Below are 24,480 nucleotides of genomic sequence, written 5' to 3'. Positions count from 1 at the left end.
GCAAACCATCACAGCCATGCTCTAAGCAAGTGGTATGTGTGCCTACCGGGTGCTCCAGACACCCATCTTAGGCTCATCTTGGTCTCACCAGAAGTGACTGCCCGCCTGCTTCTGCAAGGCACATAGCAGGTCAGTCTTTCCCTTTGGGGGCTCAAAGAGGGAGTATCCCATGTCTCCCTTCTCTTCGCCCAGCATCGTTCACATTAAATTGAATGTTAAAAGGTGTAACAGGGACAGGATTCCTGTCTCACCCCCCAGAAGGAACACTAGGGTTAGAACCCAGAGAGGTCCCTTTGGTAGAGAACTATCGGCTCTCACCAATAGAGTTCTCTGAACAACATCCTCATCCTGCAAAGGAGAAAATGGCCGATTCTTGACCCATCAGCTGCCACCCTCTAGAATCTAGTACAAGTAACTCTCTAGTGGTAGTATCACAACGCAAGTGATCGCTGTCTTTGCGAGGTCACCCCACAACCCTACCAGCTCTACCCTAACGTGTAAGCATGTATCTACCATACAGTATAATATTTTGTATATAGTAGAGTACTGTAATTATATTATTAGTACAGTAGTTCTTTTTCAATGAATGTATCAATAATCCTATGACAATTGCTACAGTAATAAGAAAAAAAAATTACTGTACAACACCAATTAACTGTTTATGATATTTTACGCAGTAAAATCTTGTAGCGCATGATGCAATATCTCTCTCTCTCACAATATTTGTACAGTACCCACTGTAACAATGTTTCAAATACCTTATGTTATTACTCTACTGTATTTTACAATATTCTGTACTGTACATGTTTAAATGCTGTAAAGATTTCTGGAAAATATCTTGCCCTTCTGGTAAAAGGGAAAGAATCTCTACACCACCATCATCACTGTTTTGTGGGAGCTCCACTGGGCTTATTGGAAAGGGGGTTTGAGATTCATCAGAATCTGTGGTAGGAGAAGGTGGCGGCTGTTTCACACGATGGGTGAAGAAAATTGAGATTACCAAACAAATTTTCTTCTTCCAAGGGGTTAACTATTGCACTGTAATTATTCAGTGGCTACTTTCCTCTTGGTAAGGGTAGAAGAGACTCTTTAGCTGTGAGGCAGCTCTTCTAGGAGAAGGACACTCCCACTCCAAAATCAAACCATTGTTCTCTTATCTTGGGTAGTACCATGGTCTTCTACTGTCTTGGATTAGAGTTCTCTTGCTTGAGGGTACACTTGGGCACACTATTTATCTTATTTCTCTTCCTCTTGTTTTGTTAAAGTTTTGATAGTTTATATAGGAAATATTTATTTAAATGGTGTTACTGTTCTTAAAATATTCTATTTTGCCTTGTTTCCTTTCCTCACTGGGCTATTTTCCTTGATGGATCCCCTGGGCTTATGGCATCCTGCTTTTCCAACTAGGGTTGTAACTTAGCAAGTAATAATAATATTAATGATAGTAATAATATTGATCTGCTCTGCGCCGCCTTTTCATCCATGATGCCCTTGTATGCTGAATTACCCTTATCCATGATATGCATGAATTTGAGGGCATGCATCATGGAAGGGTTCATGCTGTAGGCCATTTCCTTCAAGTCCTCCACCATCCGTGACATCTCTGCCGGCTATTCTAGTGTAATAACCTCACCCTCTTTGTCAGACTCATTGGCCTTGTCCTTCTCCTCTTCCTCACTTGCTGAAAGGTTGAATTTGGTCAGGTCCTCCTTGGTCAACTCTTCATCATATCCATCAAGCAACTTCAAGACTTTGTCCTCAGCCACTTTTTAGAAGCCTTTGATTGACACTTTCCTTGCCAAGGTCACAATTTTCTTGATGGTCTGCTGAGAAGCTTTCTATGGATTGAAGAAGGCAAAGGCCCTCACACACACACTGATCACAGATATTTCGAGTGAGTATTCAGTCTGATGTTTGACGTCGTTGAATGATTCCTCAACAACAGACAGTCTACAGATATGACATGCTTCCAATATTGGATAACATCGGGGGCAGAATCGTTATCCATGGCTGTTTGGAGTCGTGCTAGCACTCGTCTGTTGTAATGGGCCTTTGAGGTTCTTAGTTGTTTAGAGCATTATCAATGGTCAGCAGGGCCTTCAATTCCAACCCTCTATTCTGTAAATAGTACTCAACTTTTATAAAACCATAATGAAACTAGTTTAGGAAAAGCTCGCTTATTGTCCACGCCTTCTTGTTGTGCATCCAGTAAACAGGTTCATGTTGCTGCATTGGAGGGCATGAAGCTTTGCTGACTAGAAATAAAGCCAGGCCAAATAACATGACCCTCGACATTTCCATACAAAATTAACGTATACCTGGGGATGACAGAAAAAGGCAAAAGTATTAGAATGAGGATTAAAACAACATGTAATATTTCATAAAGTGCAGTTATAGTAAATATTTGTTTTCAACAGGAGACAATATTTTTAAAAAATTACATGCATTTAAATAAGAGAAACCAAATAAAATTTACACAATTAGTCTATCTGTCCTTTGCTGCCTTGAAACTGGGAGCATGGCATTCTTCCTGGGCATTAAATATCTTGTGAGGTATCTTCTTCCAAAACAAACCTATCAAAAAATAAAAAAAATTATATATTAACACTATAATACTGTAAAGTATATTAATTCAAGTTAATGTACTGTATTGTACTGTACTGTACTCTACCATTAAAATTATTGAAATTTTTTCCTGTATGTACACTAATTACATTTACAGTAACGTTAAACATGTATACAGTTGAATACTGGTACTTTTAATAAAGAAATAAGAACTTCACATCAATGCTTATTGATTTACCAGTTTCATCTATATTCCAAGGTTGTTCTGGTTTTTACCTCTCCTCCTTGATGATATTGTGAAGCTTCACTGGTAATACGTTCACTGCCTCATGGTCCGCTTAGCCTGACTCACTAGTAATTTTCATGGTTTTCAATGAAAAAGCCATTTAAACTTCTCACATCAGCCATTACTGTCTTGGAAAGACATTGTAGTGGTTTGCGGACTGTGGCCAGAGGTAGCACCCGAACTGCCTAGTGTCCGAATGCCGACCACAACCCAACGTTCACTACACAACAGATATACAACGGTGGAATACCCAAAAAACCTAAGTAACAGGTCAAGAGAACGGAGCTCTGGGCACCACCCCTTGATTTATACTGGGCAAGGGGACCCAGCTAGAATCTTGCTTTTTATCATACCTTTCATTGGGCTAGCTGGATTATAAATAAAAGTATAAGAACATTAGGTGAAAGGAAACATTTACTAATTAATAACGGAACACAGTGTGGGAGGAAAGAATTATGATAAATTACTGTACTTATGAGAGCTTAAAAAACAGTGGGTGGGGAAGGGGGGCACATTGGTTTAAGGAACTGGAATGGTATGCTGTATTCATAAAAAAAAAAAAATATTTATTTGAAAAAACTGTTAGAAATAATATTATATCAATTAGAATAATCAAAGGCAAAATTAACATCCCTTTTGCATATTGTACCAGCAAGAGAAAAAATACTAGCTACATGCAAGATATACCACTAGTTACAAAACGGAACATTAAAATCCTAACAAAACATGACTGCAGAACCCTCAATGCCCGAATTCTTTACTGAAAACTTCCCCAATGTTAATAATCAATAGCCTTAATATTGATCAGTCATGCTCTGCTGTCAAATCTGCTTTGAACAACAGCAGCTAAAACTGAAGAATGGCAAGCCAAAATACAGCTGAGGGCCAGTGTCTGTCTTCCCTCATTACTTACAATCACATCACACAATTCATTCTTACACTAAAGTTTCTGTAAGCTTTCAGAAGTGTTGACATCACATTGATGGGAAAGTATAAAAAATATTGCACTTAATACAACACCTCAATACAGTTTTTCCCTTGATCGCAGAACTCTAACATACCATAATTTAATTCTTGTCCCTCATCTCACTCATATCATGAATATGGAAAACTCAGTCACCATAAACCTTTTTTATTTTCAGCAGGAGTCTCAGATCTCCAATCGGCAGGATTCCCTGTCATCCCAATCTCTTTTCCAAGTTAGCCCTTATCAGTCTGACGATGAAGGCATCCATGAGTCATTGCAGACCTTCAGTTATAACAGTTATACAGACCACTACACAATAGTAACAGGCAATATTCTACGTTCTCTAGAGAATACCCTAATTCTCTCTCTCTTACTCTCCCTACTGAGTGTAGGGGCTGCCGTCAATACCTGGAAAGGAACAATAACAGATTAAGACATTTGTAGAAAGAGGGGCTTGAGGGATACAGAAGACAATTAAAATCAAATATGTTTCATAGACACAAACCACTAAAGTTTTCTTAGACACAAACCCTTATATATTGCAACGTATGAGGAGCGGATGTGGTATCTTGACTGGTGGTTGGCTGAGGTTCATCTTACATGAAATGGCAGACCAGATACTTGGCTTTACCCATATGTTGATCTTCAAAAATATGACAAATTTGAAGTAATATGACAAATTCGTAGATAATTTGTATTTTTCCTAACTATACAAACCTTAGCTATTTACTATGGGTATTACTTTCGGCGTAGCTGAAATGACGAGCCATTAGAATTTTAACAAGGGTTTACTACCCCCTCGCTAGTTAGCGAGGGGGTAGGGAGGGGTAGCTTGCTACCCCTCTCCCCCTCACACACCTGTGATTAGCTCGCTTTGCCTAGAGGTAGGATTTCCCGGGGGACAGGGCTGGCGGGTAAGTTTGATTAAATAGCTAAGGTTTGTACAGTATAGTTAGGAAAAATACAAATAATCTATGAATTTGTCATTTGTTCCGTAACTGAAATACAAACCACGCTATTTAATATGGGTGACTCAACCCTTAGGTAGGGTGGTAAGTCCCAGCCATTACTGGCTTTTGGCTTATTGCCCGGGGACTCAGTATCTGAGCGTGTTAGTACTCAAAGATAAGGTCCCTGCACCTCGCAAGTGCCTTGCTCTGCAAGGACTGCGGCCTACGTAAGCCTGTGTGTGAAGGAATGAAGTGTGACTCGTCCTAGGAAGTTGACCTGAAGTCCTTTAGATGGAATTCTAGGATAGGACGTTCCCAATACCACCTCGTAAGGGTATGGGGACGTGACAGTATTATCTTAATACTAGGAACACAAGGAAACATGGTTTACCTGCAGTGGTTTGAGGTCAGCTGTGCAGAGAACCCAGGATGCTGCTTTCCCCAAGAGAGGGGAGAATGAAGAAAAGAATAAGGCCCAGGCATACCTTTTTATTCATGCAGACTAAAACCGGGTAACAATGCCCTCAACCCTCTGCTACTTGTCCATTAAGGAGCCTGAGGTTTAAACCAGCTGTTGTGCAGCCACCACAGGGCCGATAGAAAACGTATCAAGCCTCCTGTGGGTCATGTCTTGCAGGTAGTGGGCTGTGAAGGTCGTCTGACGCTTCCAAACCCCTGCTTGTAAAACCTGCGTCACTGAGTAGTTCTTCTTGAAGGCCAGGGACGTAGCGATGCCCCTGACATCGTGTGCTCTAGAGCGACGTGACGGAGGAGGGTCGGGATTCAGGGAATGATGGATAACCCTGCGAATCCACGCTGAGATAGTATTCTTAGTGACCCTCCTCTTCGTCCTTCCGGTGCTCACAAATAATGCCTGCACCCGAGGACGAATTACAGCTGTTCTCTTCAGGTAATGCCTCAGACTCCTCACTGGGCACAGTAGAAGATGGTCTGGGTCATCTGTTACAGAACGAAGACTCGCAATCCGGAAAGAGTCGAACCGAGGGTCTGGCACTCCTGGATTTTGAGTCTTAGCAACAAACACAGGGACGAATCTGAACGTTACCTCCCCCCATTCCCTTGAATGGGCTATGTCATACGAGAGACCATGAAGTTTGCCGACTCGCTTGGCTGAGGCCAAGGCAAGTAGGAACACAGTCTTCCAAGTCAGGTGGCGATCAGAGGCCTGGCATAATGGTTCGAAGGGAGGTCTCTTAAGAGACCTGAGAACTTGAACCACGTTCCATGGAGGAGGTCTCACTTCCGACTGAGGGCAGCTAAGTGCATAGCTTCGTATGAGTAAAGAAAGTTCCAGCGAAGAGGAAATGTCCATTCCTTTGAGCCTGAAGGCAAGACTTAAGGCTGAGCGATAGCTTTTCACTACCGAGACCGAAAGGCGCATTTCTTCCCGCAAATACACGAGAAACTCCGCTATTGCTGGAATAGTGGCATCGAGTGGAGAGATACCCCTTCCACGACACCAACCACAGGAAACTCTCCACTTCGCCTGGTAGACCACTGCGGATGACTTTCGCAGGTGTCGAGGCATCCTTTCAGCAACTTGTTGCGAAAAGCCTCTCTCTGTGAGGAGATGCTGGATAGTCTCCAGGCGTGAAGCCGCAGCGAAGCTACAGCTTTGTGAAAGTTGTTGGCGTGTGGTTGTTTGAGTAGCTCGTGTCGTGGAGGGAGTTCTCTCGGGAGTTCCGTCAGGAGCTGCAGAAGGTCCGGAAACCACTCTGCGTGATGCCATAGTGGAGCTATCAAGGTCATTGAAAGGTTGACTGATATTCTGGTCTTGTTGAGTACCCTCCTCATCAGACAGAATGGGGGAAAGGCGTATACGTCGATGTTGTCCCACCGTTGTTGGAAAGCATCTTGCCAGAGAGCCTTGGGGTCCGGGACTGGGAGCAGTAAATCGGAAGCTTGAAATTCAAATCTGTCGCGAACAGATCCACCGTCGGGGAACCCCACAAAGTCAGGATTTTGTTGGCTACTAGACTATCCAAAGACCACTCGGTACTCACTATCTGGGATACACTGCTCAGACTGTCGGCGAGCACATTCCTCTTGCCTGGAATGAAACGAGCTGATAGTGGAATCGAGTGGACTTCGATCTATCTCAGTATCTCTACTGCCAGATGGGATAGCTGCTCTGAAAAGGTACCTCCCTGCTTGTTGATGTAAGCCACTACCGTGGTGTTGTCGCTCATCACCACCACGGAGTGACCCGCCAGGTACTGTTGGAACTGTTGAAGTGCCAGGAATACGGCCTTCATTTCTAGCAGATTTATGTGGAGGCACTTTTCTGATTCTGACCAGAGGACTGAGGTCCTGTGGTTCAGAACATGGGCCCCCCACCCTTTCTTTGAGGCGTGCGAAAACAGCATCAAATCCGGGGGGAGGACGAAAAGATCCACTCCCTTTCGTAGGTTCTCGTCTGTCACCCACCACTGAAGGTCCGTCCGTTCCGCAGGACCCATAGGGACCGTGACGTCCGGGGAATCGTGTCCTTGATTCCACCGAGACTTGAGTCTCCATTATGGAGCAGGGCTCATCCTGAGGTGACCGTTTGGAACTAGACGGGCCAGGGAAGAAAGGTGACCGAGGAGACGTAACCACGATTGGGCTGGGAGTTGTTCTTGTCTGAGGAAAGGATCTGCGACCCTCCTCAGCATTGCTATCCTGTCGTCTGATGGGAAGGCTTTGTGGAGATTGGTGTCCAATATCATGCCTAGATATACCAGTCGCTGAGTTGGAAGCAGAGAAGACTTTGGAGATTTACCATGATCCCTAGATCTTGGCAAAGTCCCAGAAGCTTGTCTCGGTGTCGAAGAAGGGTCGACTCCGAGTTTGCCAGGATCAGCCTGTCATCCAGATAACGGAGGAGACGGATGCCGATCCTGTGTGCCCACGAAGAAATCAGGGTGAACACTCTGGTAAATACCCGAGGTGCTGTGGAGAGACTGAAACACAGCACCTTGAACTGGTAGATCTTGTTGTCTAGGCTGAATCTTAAGTACTTCCTTGAAGACGGATGGACTGGGATCTGGAAGTACGCGTCCTTCAGGTCCAGTGTACACATGAAGTCTTGTGGTCTCACTGCAAGTCTGACCGTGTCTGCCGTCTCCATGCTGAACGGGGTTTGTTTGACAAACCTGTTCAGAGCTGAGAGGTCGATGACTGGTCTCCAGCCTCCAGACGCCTTCCTTACAAGAAAGAGTCGACTGAAGAAGCCTGGGGAACCGTCGACGACCTCCTGGAGAGCGTCCTTCTTTAACATGGTCTCGACTTCTACCCGTAGGGCTTTGCCCCTTGCCGATCCCATGGCAAAGGAGCTCAACGACACTGGATCTGCTGTCAGGGAGGTAGAGATGTTGTGAACGGGACGCGAACGTGATATCCCTGACTGATTACGGAAATCGTCCAGGAATCGGCCCCGAGTTGCTGCCACCTGATTGCGCAACTTTGTAGGCATCCCCCCACTAGTGGACATGCAGGGGGATTGCCAATCCTAGCGTTTGTGGCCTCAGCCACTCCCTCTAGGATTTTTCCCTCCCCTGGAGGACTTTTTGCCTTTCTTGTCTTTGACAGGAAAGGGCTGCTGTTTGGACACCGTCGTCTTTGCTGCCACTTCTGGTTTCGTCGTCTTGGACGGGCGAGGTTGTTGAGGTGCTGGAGGTTTATAGGGCTTTGATGTAAGAGCCCTATGTAGGAGAGAGTCCTGATTGGACTTCCTCAACCTCTCAGCTGTCTGTTCCATGTCTTTAGGCTCAAACAGATTCTTTCCCAAAAGGGAAGAATGTTTGAGCCTGCTGACCTCGACGGGTGGGACCTTCGTGTGGAACCTCTCTGCCACCGTATCACGTCGTTTCAGGATGGAATTGGCCCACAAGTTCGAGACTTGGTGGGCCAGAAACTCAATGGTGCGGGTGCCCGAAAGGAGGAAGGTCTCCAGGGCCTTCCTGGTGCTCTCCTTAGACAGGTCCTCGGATCGCAACAGGATGCCAAGAGACCCCAGCCAGATGTCCAGCCACGAAGTAGCCTGCATGGCACACTTCGCAACCTTCTCATGACTTAGGATCTCTGTCGCCGAAAAAGACACTTGCCGGCTAGAGAGCCTCTCTAGACTCTCTAGAGGGACTCCCTTGGTGAGCTCTTCCACCGAATGGTGCAAGGGGAGAGCTACGCAAGACTCCTCCATGATCTCAAAGTACCTCCTCTGGTGGATACGAGGAGGAGGGAGGAGCTTGTTGCCAGCAGTGGAATGGTTGGAGGAGGCGAGTTCGGAGAGCTGGCCCTCAACCTTATCCCTGGCACTCTTCACCACTTGGGACCAGGGCAAAACCGCACTGGCCTTAGCGGGTTTCTGAGTGCCAAAGACTCGGTCCAGGACCATGTCCTTGCCCTCTCGAGGAGGAATCTCAGGGTCCAGGAACCTGTTGAGATGCCTCATCAGGGTCAGAACCTGCCAGAAGGCATGCTCTGACTGCTGTTGCTCCCCTCCTGGAGAACTGGCAGCAAAGTCTCTCGTCCCCAAAGGCTCTTCTTGGGGGGACACGTGGACGTTCTCTGCGGGTCTTGTTGGCTCTGGTCGAATCCTTGAGGATGACTTGGGGATGGTTTTAGAGTCCTTAGGCTCTCTCCTGGGAGGAATACAGGACTCCAACAACGACGTCTGTGGGCTCTTCTCCGCCCCAACCCGGGACGATTCTCCTACACAAGGTGGGGTTTCTCCCATTGGTGCGATGGGAGAACGTCTCACCTCGGTAGACTCCCCTGAGGACGGAAAATCCTCGTCCACAGGAGAGGGAGAGAAAGTCTGGGGGGGGGGGGGAAGAGCCTCCCTCAAGGACTTCCGAAGTTCCGAGGAGCCAGCTTGGCCCTGGAAGAAGTTACCACGACTTCTACTCCTCTCTTCCTCTTCAGTGGGGTCGGAGCTGCCATTGATTTGAGGCCCAACTCAGAGAAGGCAGGTTTGAAAGCCTGCATGACGGCTCTGACAAGGGGCCTGACCCATGGCTGCTTACTGACAGCTGTGCTGTCAGAGACTCCCTCTGAAGGGAAGGGGATCGGGGGATCCTTCGGGGTAGAAACAACTGGGCCTGGCTGAAAAGAAAGAGAAGAAGAAGGTTGGTCCCTGGACCTATCCGGAGTATTCCCCTCCTCCTGCGGGAGCGCTGATTTGCGCTTGCGGGGGGGGGGGAGGACACGTGAAGATGACGACCTGGAGGCTCTCGTTCCTGTAGCTTGGCGCGGGGTCTCGCGCTGTGAATTCCGATGGGAATCGCGTTGGGAATCGAGCTGGCGCGATGGGATTTTCCCTGGTTCGCATGCGCGCGGAGGTGATGGCGATGGTGCGCTGGCGAGCGATGGTATGCAGGGCGCTCAGGCGAGCGACCGTGCACAGGTGAGGGGGCGCATGGAGGCACAGGCGATCTACGCCGCGTGGGCGCGCAGGCGATCTACGCCGCGTGGGCGCGCAGGCGATCTACGCCGCGTGGGCGCGCAGGCGATCTACGCCGCGTGGGCGCGCAGGCGATCTACGCCGCGTGGGCGCGCAGGCGATCTACGCCGCGTGGGCGCGCAGGCGATCTACGCCGCGTGGGCGCGCAGGCGATCTACGACGCGTGGGCGCGCAGGCGATCTACGACGCGTGGGCGCGCTGGCGATCTACGACGCGCGGGCGCGTGATCTGGCGAAAGCAGAGGAAGTGCCGAAGGGTGCACGCGCGGAGGTGATAGCTCGTGGGCGCGAAGGAACTCTCTGAGCTCTAGAAGGTGTGCACGCACGCGCAGGGGAAATACGCCTAGCGCGTGGGCCCGCAGGGGGGCGCACCGCAGGAGCTGGGACAGGTGCGCGCGATGGCGCGTAGGCGAGGACTGATGAGCAGGCGAGGGCTGATGAGCAGGCGAGGTCCGAAGGCGCGTAGGAGATCACTGACGGGAAGGAAAAGAAAGATTCTTCCCTCCTGCTCCCAGATCCGGAGATCATGGGCGTGCAGGTGCACGTTGGTGCGCAGGCGAACGCTGGCGTGTAGGTGAAGAGCGCTGGTGAGCGGGAAATCGTGGGCGCGCGTCAGGATGAAGGCGCGCAGATGTGCGCTGGCGAGGAGAAGATCGCTGGCGAACAGGAGAGCTCTGGCGCGTAGTCTCAGCCACAGGAGATCACTGGCGCGTTGTCCCTGGAACATGTGGTTTCTGAAGTGCAGTCTCAGGAACAGCAGGAGAGTGCTTGCGCGCCATAGCGCATGGGCTTGCAGGAGAGCGTTGGCGCGCAGGGGATACCTGGCGCTTAAGGGACTTACTCACAATGTGAGAAAGCCCCTTTGGCCCCGAAGGGACCGATGGTTGTTGGATAACGGGGTGCTTGGGCGCCCACAGCGCGTCAGCGGCCAGGAACGGAGATGGAAGGTCAGCAGGTCTGGCAGGCGAAGGAGATCGTGAACGATCTTCAGAGAGGTCCAGGGATGCAGCTGCAACGGTCGGTGCACGGCGAGGAGGATCCTCTGCGGGGGACTGCGAAGACAAAGAACTGACGAGGCGCCTCCTAACTCCCTTGTGGGGAAAAGGAAGGCCTCTACGGCGAAGAGGAAGGCGAGCTTTCCGTCTGATACGTCCTCTGTGGGCAGCAGGCAGACCATCGGCAGTCCTCCGAAGAGGTGTCTCTGTCGGTGAACTCCCCCGAGGCGGAGAATCACCTGCAGGAGAGACCGTTGGACTTAGCTCCTCCCTTGAAGGATGTTCAGAGGGGGGAACTAAGCCCTCAGCTGCATCAGGAACCATAGCAGGGTTTTGACCTAACTCGTCAGAAGCCCCTGTCACAACAACGTCGACGATAGACAGAGGATCAACCTCTGCTACCGCCGGCGACTGTTTGACAGCAGCCCCTAACCTGATTATGTCAAACAGGGCTTCCTTTGGGGGCGAACCCTAAAGCCCCAAGGAAGCCCAAAGCTGCAACAAATCATTGTTAGAAACATTATCAGAAATATCCTCCCCCGGGGGAGGAGGAGGAGCTGGCTCGCTATGGGAGACAACTCCCTCTCCCGAACCCCGAGGTTGGTGAACGTAAGTACAGCCTACGCTACCACTCGACGGCCTCTCGGGAGAGACCGATCGAGTGGGAGCTTCGGAGGAGGTTCGGGCTACGGAAGAAGAGTCCTTAGGATTTTCTCTCTTCAAGGAAACCCCTGGAGGAGAAATATCCCGTTTGGACTTCTTCTTCCGGCGCCGGGAAAACCTCTCCCACTGGGAGGTAGACCACTCCCTACACTCACCACATACTTTATTTCTTTCACACCGTTGGCCCATGTAATAAGGACATAAGGTGTGAGGGTCTGTGTCCACCGCCAACATAAACGTTCCGCAAGGGCGGTCAGGTAAGCCGGGACACTTCCGCATGGTAGAGGCCAACTTTCAAACACACTGAAAAGAAAAAAACAAAGATCAAAGGCTGTCATATAAGTGAGGGTGGGAGCAGACACGTCTGATCGTCACCCGAGCCAAAAGCAAAGTGAGCTAATCACAGGTGTGTGAGGGGGGGACGAGTAGCAAGCTACTCCTCCCTACCTCCTCGCTAACTAGCGAGGGGGTAGTAAAGCCTCGTTAAAATTCTAATGGCTCGTCATTTCAGCTACGCCGAAAGTAATACCCAAATTAAACAGCGTGGTTTGTATTTTTTCCGCAAGGGCGGTCAGGTAAGCCGGGACACTTCCGCATGGTAGAGGCCAACTTCCAAACACACTGAAAAGAAAAAGCAAAAAACAAAGATCAAAGGCTGTCATATAAGTGAGGGTGGGAACAGACACGTCTCATCGTCACCCGAGCCAAAAGCAAAGTGAGCTAATCACAGGTGTGTGAGGGGGGGACGAGTAGCAAGCTACTCCTCCCTACCTCCTCGCTAACTAGCGAGGGGGTAGTAAAGCCTTGTTAAAATTCTAATGGCTCGTCATTTCAGCTACGCCGAAAGTAATACCCATATTAAATAGCGTGGTTTGTATTTCAGTTACGGAACAACTGTATTTTTCCTAGCGATACAAACCTGAAGCTATTTAGAGGGAATATTACTTTCGGCGTAGCTGAAAGACGAGCCATAAGATTTTAGCTAGGGATAACTACCCCAACCTCTAGTTAGTGGGAGGGGTAGCCGGCTACCCTGCGCACTCACACACTTTGGCTGAGCACCTACTTTGCTTGCAGGCAGGACTTTCTAGGGGGACAGGGCTGGCAGGCCAATTTGTATAAATAGTTTAACACAAGACAATGTCACTCACCATGATTATCAAGAAAGCAAAGAATACAAACTGTGCGATTGATCCAATGCCAATATCTGAAGTAACTGGAGAAAGGAACTTTTCTAGTCTAGCTGATATAATTACGAGAATAGCAAATACAAGCATCGATGAGTGGAAGTTTCCCAAATCTGAGGAAATGGCCATCGTCACACTGGTTCAAAAAAGTGCTCTAGATTATCAGGAATTAAGCTCGTTTAGACCTATTTCGAATCTTTTATTTAACAAGTGCTAGAAAATAATATTCTACAACTGATTAGTCACTTAGAAGAAAAAGAAGCTTTGCCAGACAACCAGTATGCTCACAGAAAATATACTCTACGGAGACAGCTATCTGTTCTGTTGTAAATGATATGTTGGAAATAATGAATGAAAATAAATGTGGTATTTTGATATTACTTTATATTAGTCCTGCTTTTGATACAGTTGTGCATAAACTGCTACTAAATGATCTACGGTCCATCAGTATTGAATAAAAAAAGCTTTTGAATATTTAGAAGACTACTTGGTTGATAGAAATTACTGTGTGCAAATTGGAAATTCTTATTCATCATATGAACTTTTAAACACGGGTACCTCACGGAGTGTACTGAGCCCAATCTTATTCTGGACCTATACTATTGGTCTGTCGAAAATACCAAAATGTCATGAAATGAAGTTAAAACTATTTGCAGATGATACACAATTTTAATCCTCCATAAATTATATAGACGACATTACTGAAACTCTAAACTAAATTCTTGCCAGTGTTAGGGAATGGATGACAATCAAATAACTAAAATTAAATGAAAATGAAACAGTTTATGGGGATTGGAAAGAAAAACAGTGCAAGGAACTTGGGTGATATTCAAATAAACATAAATAACAACTCTGCCCCCCATAAGTAGTAAAGTTTGTGATCTAGGCTTGACTGTAACTTGTCTTTCAATACCCAAATAAAATAATGTAGTAAAAACTGCTGGTTATCATCTTAGAAACATTGCTTTTATAAAGAAGTACCTGGATAAACATTTTGTTAAGGAAACTTGTGATAAACTATGTTATTACCAGGATTGAATACTGTAACTATCTACTATAATTTACCAAAAGTACAACTCAAGAAATTACAAAACATAATAAACAGAGGAGCAAGATTGATAAAAGGTATCCCACCCCGAGAAAGAATCACTCCTATACTAATTGATTTACACTGGCTGCCTATTAAAGCAAGAATTGAGTTTAAAATATGCACAATAACTCATCAAGTTATCAGAACCAGACTCTCAAAATATCTAAGAGAATTGCTACATAATGTGCAGCCAACAAATTGTGTTGACAAGAGAATAGTTACAATGGTTTAAAATCATTGGAACCTAGATACATGTCTAGTATAGGCTCTAGAGCCTTTAAATATGCAACCCCAAGACTATACAATAAATTCCCAATAGACATCCAAAAGACTGAAGATATTAAGGCTTTCAAGAGGAAACTGAAGACATTCTTGTCCTGTAAGTGCTTTGATAATGTGGATTTGACAATACATGAGCAATATGCGGTGTCAAATGTTGAATGCTTTCGAACGAACATGATAAAACGACTGTGGAGGTAGTGTAAAGAGTAAGGTTACCCTGCTGTATATGACGAGAAAAACAGCCATTAAAGTAAGTAAAACATTCTAAAGGATAGAGTGATCGATGAAAACCTTAAAAAACATTCTCAGTAAGCCAATTTTATGGGCAATTGAAGAAGAAATAGACTTAACGTGTTCCTCAAAAGTAAATTTCCAATGAAGAATTACTCCTAAAATATTAAAGGAGTAATATATAGTTAGAGAAATATTATCAATGCAAAGATCTGGATGCTTAGGAGCCAGAGAAATATTATCAATGCAAAGATCTGGATGCTTAGGAGCCACAGTCCTTGACCTACTTACAATCACTTTAAGTTTTGCTATGATTTAACTTCATGCCCTATAATTTGCAACATGCACTAATTTTAGCTAGATTCCTGTTAATGGATTTAGCTACCTCAGATCTACATTCAGGAGATGGAATTGATGCAGAGGTAGCTTCAACTGCATATGCAACTTGTTTGTATTCTAGGTCAAACTACATATCATGTGTATGTAGTATTTAAAGTAATGGGTCCAGAATACTACCCTGAGGAACACCAGATATTACATTTTCATACTCCCTATAGTGCCCATCAACCACTACTCTTTGTCTTGTAATCTAATATTAAAAACAATTCAATAATGATGCTATAAAATGACCCACCTACTTCCACCTGTTTGAGTTTGAAAACTGGAGCCTCAAAATTAAAATGGCCAATGGCAGCACTAAAATCAAGGCCAATCATATAAAAAATTCCTGACCACACTCAAGGGATTTTTGTACAGCATTGAAAATTATAAGGAAGGCATTGCATGCTCCAAGACCTTTGCAAGAGCCAAGTTGAAAACTAGGAAACGGATTATTACCTTCAGCATACTATTTAGATGATTTGTTAAAAGATGTTCTCCGGCAGCTGAAAACAAAGTGGCTACTCAGTGTGCTTGCTGGGATGCAAGGCTTCGTACTGCATGGCAGTAACTACCAACACTTTGGTATAAATTTTAACAGCCGAGTTCCAGGACTGCTGAAAACATACTCGTATTAAAAGACGAGGATTTGTATTCATTTAGGAATAAAAACCAGTTGAATTTTTCCACTCTTGGTAAGGAATGCAGGGTTAATTGTTGTCTTCCCGATTTCCATACTACATTCATACAGGAAAGAGTTCAGTTGGGTTCTGGCCTCCATGATCCATGAACGAGCAATTTTTAATTCCTTAGTCTTTGCCAGTAAAATAATTCATGACTTTCTAACAAGGCTTATTAAGACATGTTATTATTCCAAGACCTCCCAACTTTTACCTAAGTTCACTCACACTTTAAAGGTTACATACTTCAGTGGCTAGCTTAACTTAGATATTTACTACAAGGTCCTGTACCTTCCTTACATAAATAGCTTCTTAATCAAATGTATGTAACTTGATCAGTTGACTTAAAGTATTGAAATATTTAAGAAAAAATATAAATCAAACTCACCACTACTCTGTACTATACAGTCCTTGAGAAGTACTCATAATCACAAGACACTGAAAGAAAGTAGAAAAATGCAGTGTAGACAGTGGTCAAGTGACGTCCAATTGTCACAGCGACCAAGAGTAAAGTGAGCATTAATCTGCAGGCTCTAATGCACCTACCCAGTGTAAGTGGGAACAGGACTTCTTAATTCTTTATTGTAGAAAATCAGCAATAGAGTATACCCATATAAATGACACGGGTTTATATTTGTGTAGGAACAAATAATTATATATCATAAAATTTCCATAATTTCCAACACCCTATCTCAATCATTCTTGTTCTTGGTTCAGACAACATAAGGAGAGAGGTAACCACCATTAGGTTTATTGTTCTTGGAACTTACATGCCTACCCAGGTAGGAGTGTCTTCTTTAGAAGAGTGTTTGAAGGTGCTGGTAATTGCAGAAAAGGCAGACATGAAGTGATAGGCTTTTGTTGTAAAGTAGATAACTTTAAAAAATTAGAATAAAAAATTATATTAGTTTTACATGATGATGTGGTCAATAAACATTAAAAGTTGATGCTAAGCATCATCAAAATGAAAAAGCACTTTTGATACATTATGTTGTTGATTCATATGATTTCTTGTTTGGGATACAATATTCACCTTTTAATCTTTTTTTGTTTTTGTTTCAGACACTTTCAGTTGAATTCGTTCATGGAGGTGAAGGTAAAGAAGCAATAAGTAAATATATGAACTCACAGGGGTATGACGTGTATGCTGAAGTTACTCATCCTGGGTGGTTGGCAAATGATTATATTTTTGTCCAAAAAGATTTGCTCAATAAGATAAGGGAGAAGAAAGGACAAGTATAGTTTTATTAGTGTACAGTATTATTCTAAACAATTTATAGTACTTGTAATGTGATATTGAGAAAAGATATATAAAAAATACTGTAGATAGATTTAAAGGGGAAAATGATTGATAATTGTATCATGACTTTTCAAAACTGCAAATATTTTGTAACAGACATTGTGATTGTAAGTGTAACATTCCTTGTTAGAAACTTAGAATTCAGTGTTACTGAGGAGAATATTTTAGTGAACAGTATGTTATTAGTACTGTATAAAGTATAAGTTTTTATCTAATATCAAATGACGATAGAACCTGTATTTTTTGAACAGCTACCACAACAGAATGCATTTATGTACAGTGTATGTGATAAGTGCCATTGGAGCAGTATTGATAATTAACAATATTTCATTGATGTAAATTTCTACAATTTTTAGATATAAAAGAAAAATAGATTGGGATTCAATGGATTTATTATTAGTCAAGAGATTATAAACAATAATTTAATTGTAACGAATTCTTTTATAAGTGATTTGGGTATTTCATATATCCTCATACTGTATTAGTATGGGGTAATTTTACTCAATTGCATTAATCTTGTTCTTTATATACATATCATATATGCAGTTCTTTCAAGTTTATTCATAAATCAAATTTTGATGAGCTACGATCCTGACTTTTATAGAAACATTAATAGTAATCCATCGAATCCCACTGGCGATACATTCCAAAAACAAGAAAATCAGCAAAGCAACAACAGTACTGTACAGTATATTGTTTTATAGTATCTATAATTTCTATATATTTACTTTAATATTATTGGATTTTATAAACTCCTCCCATACACTAGTAACTAAACCTTTTGTGTACACCCTCAAACACTTTCTAAACTCCATTCTAAACGCAAGTTTACTTTTAGACACAGCCTTACATATTAAGGATAAAAATAAATTCAGTACACTCACCTGTGAAGGTACTACGACTTGATTGATGATGATGATTAGCTGTGCAGTACTGAACATGTAGGTGATGAAGATGATGAAATCAATCTATTGCATAGTAAAGAAGCACATTATTACAGCTCTTCTGAAGGTACTACTTCAACAGGCACTTCATCATGTGGTGCTTAACCTATATTTTTGCTGAAGGAGTACTATACTTTACTTTGATGGCCCCCATACAGCAGGGGAACCCCACTCTCTACAGGATCTCTCTCTCTCTCTTTTTTTTCCGAATGAAGAGCATACTAATGGGCAGCTGCTGACACTACCTGTTCTTATGTAAGGTTTTTATAAACATAATTTCATCCCTATTGAAAACTTATTCATGTGAATATTCCCCTTCCTCAACGATAGTCTTGAACGTCTCGTTCACACATTTGAGAGTGAGTTTGTCAGTAAAGGCAGCTTCTCCATGCAGTGACATACTCTTTAGATTGGCTTCCTTTGAAATTTATCTAACCGCTCTTGCTAGCATTAAATTCAGCTGGTTTGTAGGGAGATACTGTAGATGGTCCAGGTTCTGGGTGGTTCTCACCACCAAATTGCTTTACAGCTGCCTGATATTCTCATAGAGGGTGCTGGTATTCAGTGCTATGTTCTTTTCCCAGCGATCAATGATCCAAATACCTGATACTGACAACATCCTTACAATGGCTTCAATACAAAAAGTTACCTCCATTTTTTCTGTCTTGCCAAGTCTCATATATATGCCATTACCCTTATGATGCTGCAATGTTGAAGAGTCTTCTCTGCTGTAGTAAGCATCTTCCTCTGGTGCTTGGGTTCATTGCCAGAAGCCTTAAAAAGGGCAGAACGTTTGAGTGACATCAACTTGAAATAATTACATGAATTTATACACAAATGCAAAACAACACCACACACCACAAATAAACATACAAAGTGATATGGCATTTGTATGCATAAAAGCTAATTAAACAACATGGGATACAGAATACCGTACTGCAGTATGGGGAGAGTGATACTGCTGTTCCTGACCCAATATACTGTGCAGTACTATACTGTATGTTTATTTATCAATTTCTTGTATTAATTTTTTATGTATGAAAATACTTATTTTGCCACAGAAACAAGTAAAATCTAAGATAATACAAAAACCAGTATCTAACAGCCACAAAACCAGTGATATACAGAAGTCTGCAATATGAATCTACATATATTGGGAAAAAAATAAAACCTTATTGTAAGTTTATACAGTCAGAGACCTAGTTTTAATTTCAGAACAATAGATCCAGTATTATTAATACCATTATTATGGTAATTGCCCAACTTAATTGTTTTGCTATAGCCTAGATTTGTACTTTCAATGCTATTTGAAATTTTGTTAACCTAATGACCCTAGTCTTATAATATCTTCTTTATATATAATAAGCAATTTGTTAAATTATTATTTTATTACTGTGATAGCCAGTAAATTAAATGACAAGTTCATGTGAGTTGAGGAAATTGTATTATAACAGTTGTTTAGGTTCTTGGCAGGCCTGAACTTTCTTCCTAGATGTGCTAGTAATTAAGTTTAATTAAACCTAACTCACCAAACAGACATTTGGCAAAGGAAGATAGGGTTTACAATTTCTTTCACTTGTTGATTTTCTAATAAAGATATACATTATTATGTAAATAATGTCATGAAGGTATACTTTAATAAATCAATTCCTTATTGCACTGGTAACATTTTTGTTTGTAAATGCATGTGGAGTAAAGTTCTAGTCAATTTAACAAACTATTTAATTTTTAACACCAAATTTAAATACGGATTCATCTCATGTTAAATATTGGTATAGTATTTTATAAATGTCTCTTATTTTATCTATAATTATCTAGTATTTTAACCAAACCAAGAGAATCTTATTTCTAAGTTAAAGAGAGGAAAGAAGTAGAGTACTGTAGATGTGGGAGTGGTAGCCTACTGGGAAAATCCCTGCCTAGCAATCTGTCGGACGGGAGTTTGAGACCCGCTTAAGCTCGATAGTTTTTAGTTGTGTCTGCAACCTCACCATCCCTGTGAGCTAGGGATGGAGAAGCCTATGGGTCTACCTGCTGAGTCATCAGCAACCATTGCTTGGCCTTCCCTGGTCCTAGCTTGATGGAGAGGGACTTGGTGCTGATCATATACATATATGGTCAGTCTCTAGGGCATTGTCCAGTCCTTTGCCTTTAGCATTTATGAGCGACCTTTAAACTTTTTTTTTCTCCACAAATTACAAAGCAACTACTGTACAATATTTCTTCCTTTAAACATACGAATATTTATACTACTCAATCTTTATCTAAATAGTATCAGAGAGTACATTACAGTTGCCATCTTTAAAACTTTGAAGAACTCTGCAATCAAAATGTTAAAGACTCGATAGTAATGCTAAGAAATGCTCTCCAAACTCCCAATTGTCTTGACTTGGAAAATTGGGGCCTCATGAAGAGGAAAGTCAAGACTTGTCATACAAAGTTCATAACCAGAATCTAGGAAATTTTTTTTTCTTTTTTTTTAGGGAGCTTCCAAAGTGCAGGGGGCCTGGTAAGGTCACCAGGGGCTTGGTAAGGGCACCAGGGGCTTGGCAAGGGCACCAGGGGCCTGGTAAGGGCACCAGGGGCTTGGTAAGGGCACCAGGGGCTTGGCAAGGGCACCAGGGGCTTGGCAAGGGCACCAGGGGCTTGGCAAGGGCACCAGGGGCCTGGTAAGGGCACCAGGGGCTTGGTAAGGGCACCAGCGGCTTGGTAAGGGCACCAGGGCCTGGTAAGGGCACAGGGCCTAGGGGACAAGTTTTTATTTTTATGATAGGCATTTAAAACATTTTGCCTACTGATGCTAAAAAATTTATACAATATGGGAACTAAAAAAATAGTTTAGCCGAGTATTGTACTGTATTTGCATTGGTCAAGTTACTACTTAAAGGTTTAGCTTAAGAGTAATTATAGCCAGAACAGTATTCCAAAGTTGACTTGGGAAGAATAGCAGACAATATGACAGCTAGGAAATCATCAGTTAGATGAAAACTAGAGAAACATCACTTGCCTCTAAAACACTAAAAAACTAAATTAGTTTTAAGTGAGGAAAACAATTCATGAATAGCTGCACATCTCAATTATAAACTAGTCCTTTTGGGCTCACCCTTTGAAAATCTGAAAGTGTGTTTTGATGGGCTAGTTAGTAAAGTACTCATTAAAGAACATTTTAATTGTAAATTAATTCATATACTGTACTGTACAGTACAGTATACTGTAATAGTAAAAAAGTTTTCAACAAAAAAAGGAAAATCCCATTCATGGCTGATAATTTTGGTTTGAATTATTGTGAATATGGATTAACATAAAAAGGAAATTGAATTACAGGATTCCAAAGTGGACATCAGCCTGAAAATAGAATTGAATACAGTAATGGCAAAGCTAACAGTTTAAATTTGGGATGCCACCAAAGGGAACAGATAAAAAGTAAACAGTAAAAAAGCAACTTGAGCTGAGGAGATTCTGAAACAAGCATTATTATCATCTATAGGGCACCACACTAGGTACTTTGTAGGTAAAACTAAAGTGTTTACTGATCCATCCCTAGATGGTTTATAGTACTGTATTTTAAAGTAGTTGGACAAGGGGAAAAGGACCCTTCCCATATGGTTTGAAACCACTGAGATGTGTTGGGAGGAAGACCTCCTTTCAGATGGTTCATATTCTTCAAAAGCAAAGAAGGGTGTGGGGAAAAAGCTCTGAAAAACCTTCTTAAGCAAAGATGAGCAAGGAGAAAGATCTCTCTTCAGATGGTTCAAAACTGCTAGAGCATTTTTGGGTCCTTTGATTGGCTAGATAGTACTACATTAGATCCCTCTCTGGTTATGGCTCATTTTTCTTTTGCTTACACATACAGTACACCAAATAGTCTGGCCTATTCTTTCCTTGCACTCCTGACAACACTAAGGTAACCAAAGAATTCTTCTTCACTCAAGGGGTTAAGTACTGTGCTAACTGTTCAGTGGTTACTCTCGGCTTGGTATGGGTAAAAGATACTCTAGCTATGGTAACCAGCTCTTATAGGAGAACACCACACCAAATCAAACCATTGTTTTCTGGTTGTGGGTAGTGTCATGGCCACTGTGCCATGGTATTTCATTGTCTTGGGTTAAATTTCTCTTGCTTTAGAGTAACCAAGACATACTATTGTATCTGTTTCCTTATTTTCTTTCCTCACTTGGGTATTTTCCCTGTTGGACCCCTGGGGCATAACATCCAGCATTTCCATCTAAGGTTATAGCTTAGCTAGTAATAATAATAATAAATAAGAGATTGGTTAGGAGAAAGATATACAGTATTCTCTAGATTGTTCAAACCCTTAAGATAGATTTTGTCATGAATAAAAGCATTGGTTCTTTGGATTTAAGGATACAACAAAGGTGGTTGTATAGTATGAGTTTTAATATTCTTTCACCCATGACACTTTCAAAAAGCATTGCATTTGCATGACCATAGTAAAGGATGGCATAGATATCATTTTAGTGTAGATATGATTATGGGTATTATAACTATTTTTCTTTTGTAGCTGTAAATCCTCTTGGGGAAAATGCATCACTGAAAACAGTATACCCTAGTATTTATCTGTTTTTTATAGTGGCAAAATAAATACAGATTCTGATGAGGTACTAGCAACAACATAATGAATAATTGTTTTTTTTTTTTTTGGTGAAGTTTCAATGAATATTCTTAAGCTACAGTACTCTTATCCATGTAAAAGGTAATCATGATAAACTATAATTTTGATGTAAAGTATGCCATGATCTCTAAAAGTAGCATCAAATGAGGACTATTTAGACATTTTTCTTTATGTGAAAGCGTGTTATATAATGTCAACTCGTCATACTAAATTACTACTGTATACAGTATGTGGTTTGTAACATAAAAACTGTTCCTCTCCTGAAAGATCTTAGACATTTAGCTATTTACTGCCATATGACTTCTGAGTTTTAATGCCCCGAGCATGAAATTTTTCATTTGATTTTCCCCTTAAAATGTGTTGTGTTAAAGTACAAAGATACAATATTAATGGAATGTAGCAATCAGTTTAATTAATTTTAGATCCTAAATGAAGAAACTCATACGTCGTCAAATTTTATAAATACTTTATACTCATTAGTTTATCCTCTTACAGTAGAGGCTAAGTGAGTTAAGCGTGCACTAGGCAATACATTTTTAGTTGATTTACACCAAGATTTAAGAACTTAGTATCATGAACATTCCATTAATATTTTATTATGCCAATAAATAGAAAAAGTAAAAAAATATATTTATGCCAACCAAAAATTGTTGTGTAAAAAATATGCAATTTTGTGAGTACTTCTTTTCTTACAATAAATACATAAAATCTAAATCATAATCTTTTTTTTTTTACCCCAACATAAGAAATTCATACCAAAGATAATTGTTTCTACATAATCATAAACATTACTGTATTGTAAATGTACCTAATTTACTATTGTAGTTATTGTAAAAGTCCTCAATGTACAGGTAAAGAAAGAAACAACCCACTCACAATTGGAGTAATTAAAGTTCTAAGACAAAAAGGGCCTTTAGAAGAAAGTATAGTAGTAGACAGAAAAGTTGAAGGATACAGTAGAGAGGGCCAAATAAGTGTGAAGACAAGGCAGAGTGTAATTCAGGTTGAAAAGTGGAAAAACTGCAGTAAAGACCAATTTTAATTGAAAATTCCATGGGATTACAGAACCACCCATAGAAGATAGACATTTAAAAGTAACCTAAGTAGATAGAATTAATTAAATTACTCTACATAAAGATGTACAGTACTGTATGTCCTTTTTCTGTATGCTACATCATTACCATATATTTTTTTGAAATTTATCTTTTCCATATGCAAAATACTTTGCTATAGCCGTAAGTAGATCTGTGCAAACTTTTAGGGACCACAAAATTAGATAGAACTGCCATTTTCACCTGCTACCCCCACTACTGACCTTCTGATGGCATACCGAGTTATAGTTTGTGCTATCTAAACATGCTGAGAGTTATAGAAGGGGCTGGTTTTGTAAAGTAATGGGTATCTATATAATAAACTATTTTTAAAAAAAATCACATTTTTCATTAAAAAACCATTAATTTACTTAAAGAGCTATTTATGTGGGAAGGATTCCATATCTGAATAGTAGCCAAAGGTTTTAAGGAGAAAAAGGGGCTGTAAATACCTGGATTGATTAAACAAGGATAAGTTTTAGCTAGCTGAGGATGATTTGTTATATTCTTGATACATTCAGGAAATAAAAGCATGTGGCCTGTTGCTCTAATTGAAAGCTCCATGGTTCAGAATATTGAAGGAAATTTCAAGATGATAGGTGAAATTTTTCAAAGATAGCATAAAGAATTCAGTCAAAACTGTACTCTATGTAAAAGGAAATGGAATATATTGCTGCTTTTCTTAATTATGTACTCTTACGAGAGATTTTGTTGTTCAGAACTATGCTCCCAGTTTCTCTTCCTGTTTACAACAACCGTAGTATGTTTACACTTC

The 24,480-nt window shown here is 41.9% G+C and overlaps 1 protein-coding gene across 4 annotated transcripts in view; it reads left to right on the top strand.

Moving 5' to 3' along the window:
• LOC137634152 (protein Star-like) overlaps window positions 1–23,319 on the top strand; it is a 139,550-nt gene extending 116,231 nt beyond the window's left edge. For 2 of the 4 annotated variants that reach the window (XM_068366400.1, XM_068366399.1), the window contains exon 8: window positions 16,800–23,319. In XM_068366400.1, the coding sequence (XP_068222501.1) occupies window positions 16,800–16,979 (180 nt within the window). In that variant the 3' untranslated portion in view covers window positions 16,980–23,319. The remainder of the gene's footprint in view (window positions 1–16,799) is intronic. The other 2 variants (XM_068366402.1, XM_068366401.1) reach the window with 1 other exon arrangement.
• The last annotated feature ends 1,161 nt before the right edge of the window (window positions 23,320–24,480 follow it).

The sequence above is a fragment of the Palaemon carinicauda genome, chromosome 44 (assembly GCF_036898095.1).
Source record: "Palaemon carinicauda isolate YSFRI2023 chromosome 44, ASM3689809v2, whole genome shotgun sequence".
Lineage (NCBI taxonomy): Eukaryota > Metazoa > Arthropoda > Malacostraca > Decapoda > Palaemonidae > Palaemon > Palaemon carinicauda.
This window is presented reverse-complemented; position numbering and strand designations above follow the sequence as displayed.